General features: G+C 36.9%; 1 protein-coding gene across 1 annotated transcript; it reads right to left on the reverse strand.

Annotated features, from left to right (window-relative positions):
• Window positions 1-2,978: 2,978 nt before the first annotated feature.
• Window positions 2,979-6,929, reverse strand: LOC130425048 (stonustoxin subunit beta-like). The gene is made up of 3 exons (XM_056751081.1): window positions 6,839-6,929; window positions 3,639-5,111; window positions 2,979-3,520 (listed from the first exon to the last, which is right to left on the reverse strand). Exons 1-3 carry the CDS (start codon window positions 6,927-6,929, stop codon window positions 2,979-2,981), a joined length of 2,106 nt encoding a protein of 701 aa, XP_056607059.1.
• Window positions 6,930-12,734: the final 5,805 nt, after the last annotated feature.

Raw genomic sequence — 12,734 nt, forward strand, 5'->3', positions numbered from 1 at the left:
TTTCACCTATAAGAGACGAAGATTTAATTAAACTTATTTCGACATCCAAACCTACATCATGCTTATTAGACCCCATTCCAACTAAATTATTAAACAAGCTACTACCTGTTGGAATTGATCCCATTTTTAGCAATATCAACTTGTTAATTAATCTAGGACATGTCCAAGGACCCTTTAAACTGGCTGTCATTAAGCCTCTTATCAAGAAACCAACCTTGTCAAGAAACCAGACCCCAATGAACTTTGAAGCTATAGACTGATTTCAAATATCCCTTACCTGTCTAAAATACCAGAAAAAGTAGTGTCTGCTCGTTCTTATAGCACTGAAACTGCGCTCGTTACAATTACAAACGACCTGCTTATAGCATCTGATAAAGGTAACATCTCACTCGTAGTCCTGCTTGACCTTCAATACTGTAGACCATAAAATACTTTTAGATCGCTTACACAATTATACCGGGATTAAGGGACAGGCACTACAATGATTTAAATCTTACTCATCATACATATCAGTTTGTCCATTTAAATGGGGAATCGTCAAATCTAACACAAGTAAATTATGGATTGCCTCAGGGATCAGTTTTAGGACCCTTTATTCTCCAAATACATGCTCCCCCTTGGCAACATTATTAGAAAACATGGAATTAGCTTCTTTTTTTATACAGATGATACTCAGCTATACAGGTGTGCTCAAAAGTTTACACACCCCTTGCAGAATCTGGAAAAAGCTGAAACATTTGGAAGAATAAGAGGATTTTTGAAAATTAATGTTTATTTTTGTCCTGCCCTGAGCAAGTTATTTCACTAAAGAAATGTAAACAAAAAGGTCACACTAAAGAATAATAACAGAATTTCAAAAAAATAGCCCAGGGCAAAGTTTACATACCTCTGGTTCTTAATACTGTATGATGTTACCTAAACAATCAATGACAGTTGTAATGTTTAGTCATAGTTGTTTAAGGGTTTCTTGTTTGTCATGAGTCATTAGACTTGTCCACTGATCTCAAAACAATCACCCAGGTCCTCAACAATTTTTGCATTTTCAGCAATTCTGGTAATTTTACTCACATCCACTCAGTGCTGCACAAAAGTCAACATGATCAAAATGTCAGGTGGGTGTACCAAAATCACTTAAACAGAATATTTCAGATTATAACCTGCAAATGGAAGGCTGAACTGTTAACTGTACTGAATAACAGGAAGTGCCCTTTATTGTTTCCTCCTTGTGTTTCTGGATTGTTTTATTCTTTACATTCTGATGAATAGTAGAGGCTGTGGTTCCATTGTAAAAACATACCACATATGCACTGACCTTTTGTGACTGCCATGTATTGAATAGATTATATGTTTCATTTTCAACTCACCCCAATTTCCCCTCAATGTTGCGTAAAATGTTCCTTTAAGCAGCAGAGACTTAAGTTTTATTTACACTGAGCGCAGTTTGCATGTGTGTTGTAAGCTTGTCATCAAACTCGATTTCTCCAGCACGCATGATGCCATCCATTGCATCTGTCACCTGCACCTCTGGCTCCAGGCCACGCCAGCTCGGCACGTGAGCAGAGAATCTACTGTATGCAACCTTCTCTATACTGTACATCTCACAATTGCCACCGGGAATTAACATTTATATTTACAAAATTTACAAAAATGAGAAAAGCTGCACCTGAATAATGATGTTACATTCACTTCCCAAAGAATATTTGCCAATGTCTATGGATGTTTTTGTGATAGATTTCGTGGTAGGAGTGTGTTATTACATGTAGTGATCCTGGAGAAACAGCACAGAGCAAAAGTAACGGCCTGATATCATTATGTTAAGTGCCGAACAAAGAGCTCCACAAAACAGGACAATTTCTAAAGGCTATTTTTAACAAATCTCTTATGCAGTATAATATGCTACATGGCTAATCCCTCATTTACCAGCAGTTTATACGACCACAGAGGTTATTCTGTGACAGAATATTCAGTAATCAAGGATTGGCACTTGTGAATTGGAAGAAGGCAAAACTTTATAGGAAATGGAAGCTTTGTCTAAAATCTTCTTCTTACTGAAAATATTGTTGATGTCTGAAATTTTATATCACAGATTATTTAAAATATAAAATATTCTCAAATGTTCCTATTTCTGCTTTTATCATGACTAACGCTATTACAAAATAAATCTTTATAAGTTTAACTCCTCGCTGGACAGAAATAACCAAGCTGCACATCAACTCAAGACTCTTTATTAAATATCCTGAAAACAGCAAACATGTGAAACCAGTGGTACAGCTCCATAAAATGACAATATTCATACTCTCCTCATAACACCACAGTTGTGATAAGGGAAGCGTTCTGGTGGAGTCTGTACAGGTTCAGAGACTTCAAGAGTGGGATATAGTATTTGTTACAATGTGAAAAGTGAAAGTTACAAACTGAACTGAACCCATTATTGTTAGAGTACCGCCAATGCTGTTAATGAACAAGCGATGTTAAATTTCACGAACATTCTAAAACTCTAAATAAAAACCTATTCTTAACTCAACATGATGCAATCAACATTACACAAAGTCCTGTGTTTAAACATAAAGACCCACTCCCATTTCTGTATTTGGCTTAACTTTAAAGAACAAATGAAAAGTCATGAACGTTTAAAAAGAAAAAAGTCTAATATCAACCAATGCACCACTTTAACCCATTTTATTAAAGGCAATTATTCACACCATTAAAATGCAGAATGACATTTAAGAAAAGTTCATGTTATCTACTCTCACACAGTTCAGGGTTAAATGTGCGTATGCCACCCACCTAGGGTCATACATGGGTCTGTATGGACTGCGCAAGAATCAAAATAGATCAAAGGAATTTCACCTATCGCGAAAAAGCAATAGATAGTTTTTGCAGACCATAACCAAGGAACACATATTTGAAGCAGAGAATGTTAATTCTGTTTCCAAATCTAAGAGCAATGCAAATAGAAACTGTTCAAAATGCTTTTACTACATTTGACACAGTGAAGCGTAGTTGGAATCGTTATAAATATAGAAACCTGGGTAAACGTCCTCAGTGAAGTTTGCGTTAATGAAGGTGTAGAGGAGTTCTACTTTGTTAGAGGTGACGCTGTAGAAGCTCAAAGTGCCAGCAGGCCAGTCCAGGTACACCCCAACTTTGTTGCATCCAGTAGGAACTGGTCCGCTCCACACCTGACCATTATGCCATGCATAGAGATACTCTTGTTTTTCACCAAAATACCAGGATATTTCATTGGATCCAAGCCCACTCTCCTTGTCTTCTTTTTTCCTCTCAATTCTTATGAATGTAACTCCCACCCCAACATCATTCTTATAACCTTTACTCCACTCTACCTCCCAGTAATGACGCCCAGTCAGGCCCTTTGTGCACAGGACCTGTGGACGTGGATCAAACCTCTCTGGGAGATCAGAATTCTTCTGCCACTGTCCACATGTTGCCTTCTTGTTACCTTCAGATAGAGTGAGATAGTTGTTTGCAGTTTTGGGATCCAGCTTCAGATCACAGGCATCTGAAGGAGAGACCAAATCAGTGTTACTAGGCATCTACATGAACATGCAGTATAAACACATTTAATAGATAAACAAGTTTGATTTAGTTCAGCTGTCAGTGTAAAGGTAAATACTTACACAAGATCAAATGTCTTCGGTCTGTTATCTTATCAGGGATGTGAGGCTGTGAGAAATCATCGGTGATCAGAATGCCATCCTTGTAATGGTAGATAGTGGCACCTTTGTATTTCTTATTTGGTATAACTGCTATAAGGAAGGTGAAACTGCTGTTTTTTCTCAGAGTGCTGGTGAAATCCCGGAAGGCTTTGGCTTTGTCTCTGATATGAACTCCCTCTGAGATGTACCATTGGTCTTCTTTTGGTAGAGTGACATTTTCATCACTTTGTAGTTCATGTGAATGCAAGTACCTGGTCATATGGTCGAGGTAGGGGTCATCACGTTCAACAGAGGTAAAAACAAAGCACAGAGCATGATCTATGCCTGGAGCAAGAATCTCTCTGTCCAACTCAGACTGATCGCGGACCATTTTTGGCTTTGTTCCTTCCATAATCGCTAAACAGGATCTGATGGCAGTGATTTCTGTTTCTCTTTTATTCATCCAGTTGTTTAAGTTGTCTTCACTGAATGGTGACTCCAGCCTTTTGTCAAAGAGCTTTTCCAGTGAAACGTCATCTTCTTCACCTGCACGAATCAAAGGAAATTTCTTCTTCATGGTCAGTTTGAGCTCATTTTTGTAATCTTGACATTGTTTTTGGAAATTCTTCAACTTGTTGAAAATCTGAGGCACTTTCTCCACCATGTTTTCTTCCAGAGAATCACTGCATCTCATTTCTGCTTGCATTACATCTTCTACAGCCTTCTCAGCTTTCCTCACTAGTCCAATGCAGATCTCACCCTTGAGCTCGAGAACTGTGGAATCAAATTTCTTGAGGGGTGTCAGCCAGACTGTTATTGGAACAGCAGTTTGCTTTTGTTCCAGGAGGTTTGGAAGTTGTGTGTAGGTCTTTACTGCATCTTCAAATGTTGCAGGGTTGCTTTGAAGAATGAAGTCCCCATAGAATTTGCAGGAGAATTGGTCAGTCAGGGCTTTTTCCTCATCAGTCAACTTGATACTAACTTTCCCCTCGACATCAAATTTAGGAATCTTCTTTATCGCAGCCTGCATGCTGCCCTGGATGTCCTCAACGCTGCTAGAATCTAATTTCTGACTGTCAAACACAAAGAAAGCATGGGCCCCATAAAGGATTCCAGTTACAACATGTGTTGCAGATTGCTTATCCATAATATCAGTATTTAGCATGTTCCTGGCCTCTTGATGAGTCATTGACAACTGTTCAAAGGTTGTGGTAGCTTTGTACTGAAGTGTCACTCTGCTCTGATTCTTGGATTTTTTCTGATCATTCAGATACTTGGCAGAACCTTCCACTTGAATCAATCCAGAGAGGAAACTGGCCTTCAGAGACGCGTCAACATCAAGTAAAGACGACTTGGATTCAATGGAATCAGATGCAGTAATTTCAAATTTACTGCTACACTGAGGGTGCTTAGACAAGTTTTCTTGGAGTGTTTTTTTATCCCACAGAGTAAAGCCTGTGAAAAAACATAATTGATGTAATATCAACCTGTAGGTCGAGAAAGAACATAATTTTGATAAAATCCTTAACTTTGATTTGAGTGAAATGCAAACAAAAGCATGTTAAAAAGCATAGCTACAACAACATAGCTAACTTTATAAAGTTTTAAGTCAAAAAGTCTGAAACCACATATATGATAACTTTAGATGAACCTCAGGAAGATTTGGGATTTAGGATTTAGACACACAAAACAGAGTTTGGTTCCATAATGAGAGCCAAAGTAACTAAAAAAATATAGCTAACTTACACAGGAAAAACATAATAATATTATAATCTAACTATCATAACTAACTAACAAAAGAAAAAAAAATTGGATCCAAACTCTTCACATAGTGATCTGTAAAATGTAGAAATATCAAAGATTCAACATTATTTAGAGTTTGCTAAAAAATGTGACTTGGATAGAAGCGAACTTAATAAAACATCAAATAAGAAAAGCATGTGATATAATGCAAGCTTGTTCTAAAATGGACCCAATGCACCCAATGGGAGAACTGTAGGGTGATGCACTAAAACAATATTTTTAAGAAGCTGTTCTGTATTGTAAACTACAAAATTGCATGTTTTCTAGCTAAAGCATTTATTAATTTAACAGTTTTAGTGATTATGCTCAGATACCTTTTAAAGGGAATAGAAGTATGCTCTGTAAACCCATTACCAGATGGCGATTTAATATATCTCTTCTGAAAGACTCCAGAAGGGGAAATTATCCAAATTACACATATGTTACATATAACAATGAAGGCAAATTTCTTATAAGACGACAGGACGGACACAACCTGTGATTTATGGCTTTCAATGTTCCACCAAGAAAATACTAATTTTTATACCCAGTACTGGAACCTGATAATACTCACAACTATTGCTCAAATCTGTTAATGTTTTTATTTTGGAGGTTATGTGGAGAGACTAGGGAGGCTGCATAGACTGACAATTCTGATATTGTATGAGCAAAAGTTAAGAAAGCCATATGTTACTATATTATGTGATAAATGAATGAGTAGGATATGCAACCGTGTCTGGTGATGCAACAGATATGGAGGGGAGAAAGATCTTTTATATGCCCTGAGTCTGTTCTCTATGTCCTGATATATTTCTAAATTAGAATACACACACACAATACACTGCGCTCATGCGCGGATTAATGCAAAGGCTTGCCTAGGCTGCAGCCTAGGGGCCCCACATGTGCAGGGGCCTCTGATTGGCAAGATCTTTCTTATTTTAATTTTGAACAAAAAACAAACCCTCATTGGCCCATAAGAAACAAAAGAAAAAATGAGCCAGTGATTTGGATAGAAGTGACATTTGGGTCATCTGTGACAACTGTCCAATCAGCTGCTGGTGAGATCATTTCCATCATTTTCATTTACGTCACTGCTACCAGAGTGCGCAACCATAGTAAGGAACACTTGGACTTACTGTCTGTTTTACAGAGCTTTCTGCTGCTTGCAAATAGCAAAATCCACAAAAATTCCACTCACAGAGCGCAAAAAATGCCGGCTCACTCTTGCTCAAATCTAAGGCAAATTATCAATGATATCAAAATATCAATTTTGTTTGAGTTAGTTCATAACGTCATCTAGGCAAAAGTATAAAACAAGATTTCTTGTTTGTTGAAGAATTCTCTCCAAGTTTTAATGAATGACTAAATGTATAAGTGCTAAAGCTGTTGTCACATTTTACCTGTGTGCAGTTCATCTTTGCGAGCATCATACAGCATCCCGAGGGTGAAAGGTCGACCCAGTGCAGCCACCGTCATTTGATTTGATGTCATTTCTTCAACCTGAGGGAAAACATCCAACAACATGTAAAACTGACACCACATCTTCCTCTCTAATCACATGTTGGAGTTGCGCTCTAGTTTCTGTGTGCTACTAACAATTAACTTAACATTTAACAGACCAACTTAAGCAAAATCACAGGCATCATTCTTTCTCTCGCCATCTATCCTGTTCTCACCTGGTGAAGTTGTGTAGATCAGAGTTGTGGATGAGTCTTGCTGGAGGTTGTAGTCTGATCTTCTATATTGTTGCACTTGTACTTTTATACGTAAAACCCCTCCCACTCTCCCCCCTTACCTGGCACACCTTCGGTGTTTGCATTAGCCACAACATCTTTTGAGATATGTTTCATGTGAAATAATTAAACTGGGAGACAATGAGCTTTTAATTATTTGCCAACTAAGTTCTGTTAACTCTGGTTGTTTTCATTTGTGTGGTTGGTAACACTTAACAATAAGGTTATATTAGTAAACATTAATAAATGCATTAATGATGATAGGCAAGAATGAACAATTACGTTTTTCAGCATTTGTTAATCCTTGTCAATGTTAGTTCACAGTGCATTAACTAATGTAAACAATGAAAACCTTTGTTTTTTATTATTTATAAGTAATGCTGAAATTAACATGAATTAATATTAATAAATGCTGTTGAAGTATTGTTCATTGTAAGTTCATGTTAGCTGATGCCTTAACTAATTGTTAACAAATAGCACCTTATTGTAAACTGTACCTGTTGGGTTTTATGGGGAGTCATGTTTCAAGCAGAGAACTGAGTTCATCACCTTAAACCTTGTTAATGAACAGTCCCTTACGAACATTTACCATGGTTTTACTACAGTTTTAATTGAAAACCATGGTTTTACTACAGTTAAAAAAAAGAAAACTATGGTTACTGCAATAAAACATTGGTTAAAACCATGGTTTTGAAAACCATGTATTTTGTAAAAACCATAGTCTATGGTTACTGTAGTTAAACCATGGTTTTGCCCAAAGTAATCAATGCACCAAAAAAACATGGTTACAACACTTGTACCACAAAAAGACGATGTTTAATTTTCGTAAGGGGTGTGAATTTTTAACTAAAGGTTTGCACTTTATTATAATTAAAGGGAAAGGGAACTTGAAAGACATACATTTACATTTATTCATTTGGCAGATGCTTTTATCCAAAGTGACTTACAAGTAGGAGAGCATATAAACATTTTGTCAACACACTAAACAGTACAGTACAGTTTACAAGGCCATGCTACTAGGAGGATTAAAGCTGGAGTAGACTAAGCAATGTTTATATATGTACAGTATATAGCAAAGTGCCATCGCATCACAAATACAAATATAATGTGAAGGGCAAATTTCAGCTTCAGATGTGGTTTAAAGTAAATGCAAGGCAAAAGATGATACTGTGTACAATGCTTGATAATATTAAAATCATCCTGTGTGATAAGAGGAAACCAATCAGATGCATTCCGTAAAGGTTCTTTGACAGTTTAATAAAAACTTTTAAGTGCCATACTAGAGAGCAATTGACTTTTCCACTTTTCGAGATAAAAACCCCCAAAGTTAAAATGTGGATTCTGGGACGTAATGATGGGATGACAGCCCAAAACATAGTACTGACATCACAACCAACGTATCACTCAGAACTTATACGTTTGCCTAAGTACATGCCATCATACAATTAAGATCTCATTCGCTAACAAATGTTAAGTTTGAATAGGTAGCCTATTTGAATACCTAACAACGCACCATCTCTAATGCAAAAAAATGGCGTCTGATGTTTACACATGCATATAGCAAAGTGCCTTAGCATCATAAATGCAAAATGTGAATGGCAAATTTCAGCTTCAGATGTGGTTTAAAGTTAGCATAAGGCAATAAATTATGCTGTATAATGCTTGATAATATTTAAATCATCCTCTGTGTGATAAGGCTGCAGCCCGTAAAGCAGGGGTGTCAAACTCAGTTCCTGGAGGGCCGCAGCTCTGCACAGTTTAGCTCCAACCAGCTCTAAACCAAACCTGCTTGGACGTTTCTAGTAATCCTGAAGATGTTGATTAGCTGAATCAGGTGTGTTTGATTAGGGACGGAGCTAAACTGTGCTAGCTACGGCCCTCCAGGAACTGAGTTTGACACCTGTGCCGGAAATGTTCTTTTGACAGATGAATAAAAAGTGCCATCCTAGAGAGCAAATCACTTTTCCTCTTTCGGATATAAAAAACGCCAAAGTTAAACAGGGATTCTGGGATGTAAAGATGAGATGAATTAATGAATCAATGAATGAGGCCACACCCAAAAGCTTTACAATCATATGAGTGGGGGTCTCTCCTCAATCACCATCAGTGTGCAGCAACCACTTGGATGATGCGACGGTAGCCAGAGTACAACGGCGCCAGTACGCTCACCACACACAGGCTATAGGTGGATAGAGCCAATTCAGAGGGTGAGGATTATTAGGAGGCCATGATTGACAAGGGCCAGTATAGGGAATCTGGTCAGGATACCGGGGCTACACCCCTACTCTTTAAGAGAAGTGTGATGGGACTACAGGGAGTCAGGACCTCAGTTTAACGTCCTATCCGAAGGTCGGTAATTTTTTGACAACCCATAACATAGCACTGACATCACAACCTACTGTGACCAAAATCACATTGCTAATGTAAAAGACCATCAACAGCCAAAACAGGCAATATACTACAACAATTGTGTTCAAACTAAAGGTTGTGACTTTGATGGATCTATTTGAGAACCAGCTGCTGGCGAGGGCCAGTTTTTCACCTGTTGCCGACCCCTGGTTTAGGAGTTATGATGACAAACACATTTGGCATCGCTGTAGCGCCCTCTATTTTCCATTCAGGGTCATACTTTGTCCAGTCTCAACCTCAGATGTCACTAGACTATACTTTGTCAACCTCTCCTCAAATTGAGCAGTCTCTACGATTTATGGTTTGGGCTGCCCGATCAGTTTTAGGTCAGAAGAAAAATTATAATAAAAATCTGAGCAAATACAATCGGTTTCTAGCGTTGGAGAAAATCTTTCAAATATATGTCTTGCAGTTGTTAAAATGAACACTAAGTGGTGCTGCAGGATTACCCACAACCTTTTGCTTTAAGTCCAAGGATATTAGTTTGAGGCCAATGGAATGTGGTTTTCGTGAATTCCTGTTGTTGAGGATTCAATTTCATTTAATCTGATCTCATCTGACTGGTTCTTTAAATCTGGCTGAATTGTTGCTAAATCAACACGGTTGTCATCCTAGTGATTTTTGTTAATTTTCTACATATTCCAGGTCATTTCTAATGATTCTGTTACATATTCATAAAACATGTTCAAAAGTAAATGTATTATAGTCTGTTGCTTAGTATTAACTCAGTGAACCAGTGAGCATGAATCTTCTGCTGCTTCTTTAATACCATTTAAGTAAATTTGACAGAATAATGTTTATGTTAAAGTACTGCAGATGACCACTGCATCTGTGTTTTTCTTTATAACTTCGTCAGCTTTGACAGAAATGCTAATGTGTGCATTTATTTGTGTTTAAGTATGCGTTTGTGTGCATTTGGTTATACCTGAACGTTATGCTATGTTACGTAGGACATTGATCAATTACATTTTGTGTTGATCTAAAGTAGCAGCTGTGATTTACTCTCCCTATCTTCACTATACCATTATATATATATATATATATATATATATATATATATATATATGTGTGTGTGTGTGTGTGTGTGTGTGTGTGTGTGTGTGTGTTGTATATATGTATATAAATAAATAAAAACAGTAACTAAACATGCAAACTCGGTATATACAGTATAAATAACAATGTATATGTTATATATATATTATTCTCATGTTTATTTATTGTTGTGTAATGTTGTTACAGTATATTCGCATTTGGATTTGACTCACAAGTGTTTTATTTATGACACTATTGCTGGGTTTGAGTTTACTAAAAACATTGAAAACAAGTTTAGAGTTGCGTGAAGTCTGACAGCCAGTAACTAAACAATCTCAGAGGAGTTCAGCATCTGTAGTTATTTGTATTCTCTTTCTCTCTCTTCACGTCTACATCAAGTCAACATTTAACACTTATTACAAACGTACAGACTATACAACAACAAAGTTACCCTGTCATATCCTAATGGAAGTCTAATAAACCTATTAATTTTTTGCCCTTAATCAGGGCTAGATTTTCTTTTCCAGAAAGTCATAAATTAAACAATGAATGAATCAATGAAGACACATGAAAAGATAAGTGTGTTAAATCTGAATTCCAGGAATCTTGCAGTGATTGATGAAGCTTTTAATATAGTTTATGACGAATGTACATCTCATCCAATGCCATCCCACAATGCTTCTGTGCAGACATAACTGGATTTACTGTATGGGTCATCACAATACGAGCATGCACATAATTGCAATCTATACTGCTCTAATCGATATGTAATGGATTGTCTGAAGGGTTCCTAAGGAGATGAGCATGATTTAAAGCACGCTGATATGTTAAACGTCTCAAAGGGACGCTTTGATGAAGTGCACATTTGGATCCTCCGGACTGTACCCTCCGGACGAATAATGCAGGCTGACATGATGATATACAGGTAACTTTATGGACAAAGAATGAGCTGAGTCCGCAAAAATGACAATGTTACATAAGACAAATTTTCCAGACGATTTGACTGGAGCAAATTTGTTCAGCTTCAGTTTGAGTTTGCAACAAGTTCAAAGCTGATAAAAATGACTGAAGTCCTTTTTATTATTACCATATACGCAAAATAATCATAATTTTGCCAGATTGGCCGTCAATAGAGAAAGACACTTGTTTCTGCCCCTACCCGCAGATGAGACAAACCCGGAGCCCTGATTTGACAGATGAACCAAAACTTACACATGACAAAAACCAAGTGTAAGAAAACGGTTGAAAACAAATAGGCTTACTGAATTATTTTCTATTTATGTGATTTTTTGTTTTCTGTTTGGACCACTTTGTTTTTAAATAAGTATAAGTGTTTCAGTCTCTGCAGGGAAGCCATGTCTCTGCAGGGAAACCTTCTGTCTGTGACACACATTATACAGGAGATGATGAAGATGCTCATCAAACATGCATGCTTGACACTGGAAGAGAACAACACCTTGAGAGGATGGGACACACACACATGCGCACATGTGCACACACACTGAAAGCTCAGTCAAACTGGCCTACTTTTTAGGGCATAAAGTGATGAGACTAGTAGAATATTAAGTGCTGTTTTCTCGCCTGCACCATTTTCATTTGGATACACACGACTAACTCTAAAGCCCTAAAAATACAAGCTTCTTGAGTTTGGAATGTGGAATTTGGGATTTGGGGGGGAATGTGGATCTGCTTACTGATACCCATCAAAAATATATTTATAAAAATAAAATATTAATTCTGCCCTCATGAAAACATACCGAAATAAACTGCAGTGATGATATAAGAGAGTCACTGTTTGTTCCAAGTAAGGTCAAAATTCAGTAATGACAATAAGATATTTTTAAATATGTTTAAAAACCTGACTATCACTAGTGTGTTAATAATGCTAACTTTATTTTTATTAAAAGACATTTATTAAAATAAATAATTTGCCAACCGTTTAAAATATTTGCCTAAAGAGCAACTTTTTAACCACGATATTCGCAAAAAGCGTATTTTATTTATACTATAATAAAACCACATTTGATTTTCCGGTTTGGGAACAATTTTTGATCGAATATTTGAGCATTTTACGGGATAATCGTATTTACTTTTATAGGAATGTAAGGGATGTGTGGATCAA

Source organism: Triplophysa dalaica, chromosome 6 (genome assembly GCF_015846415.1).
Source record: "Triplophysa dalaica isolate WHDGS20190420 chromosome 6, ASM1584641v1, whole genome shotgun sequence".
NCBI lineage: Eukaryota > Metazoa > Chordata > Actinopteri > Cypriniformes > Nemacheilidae > Triplophysa > Triplophysa dalaica.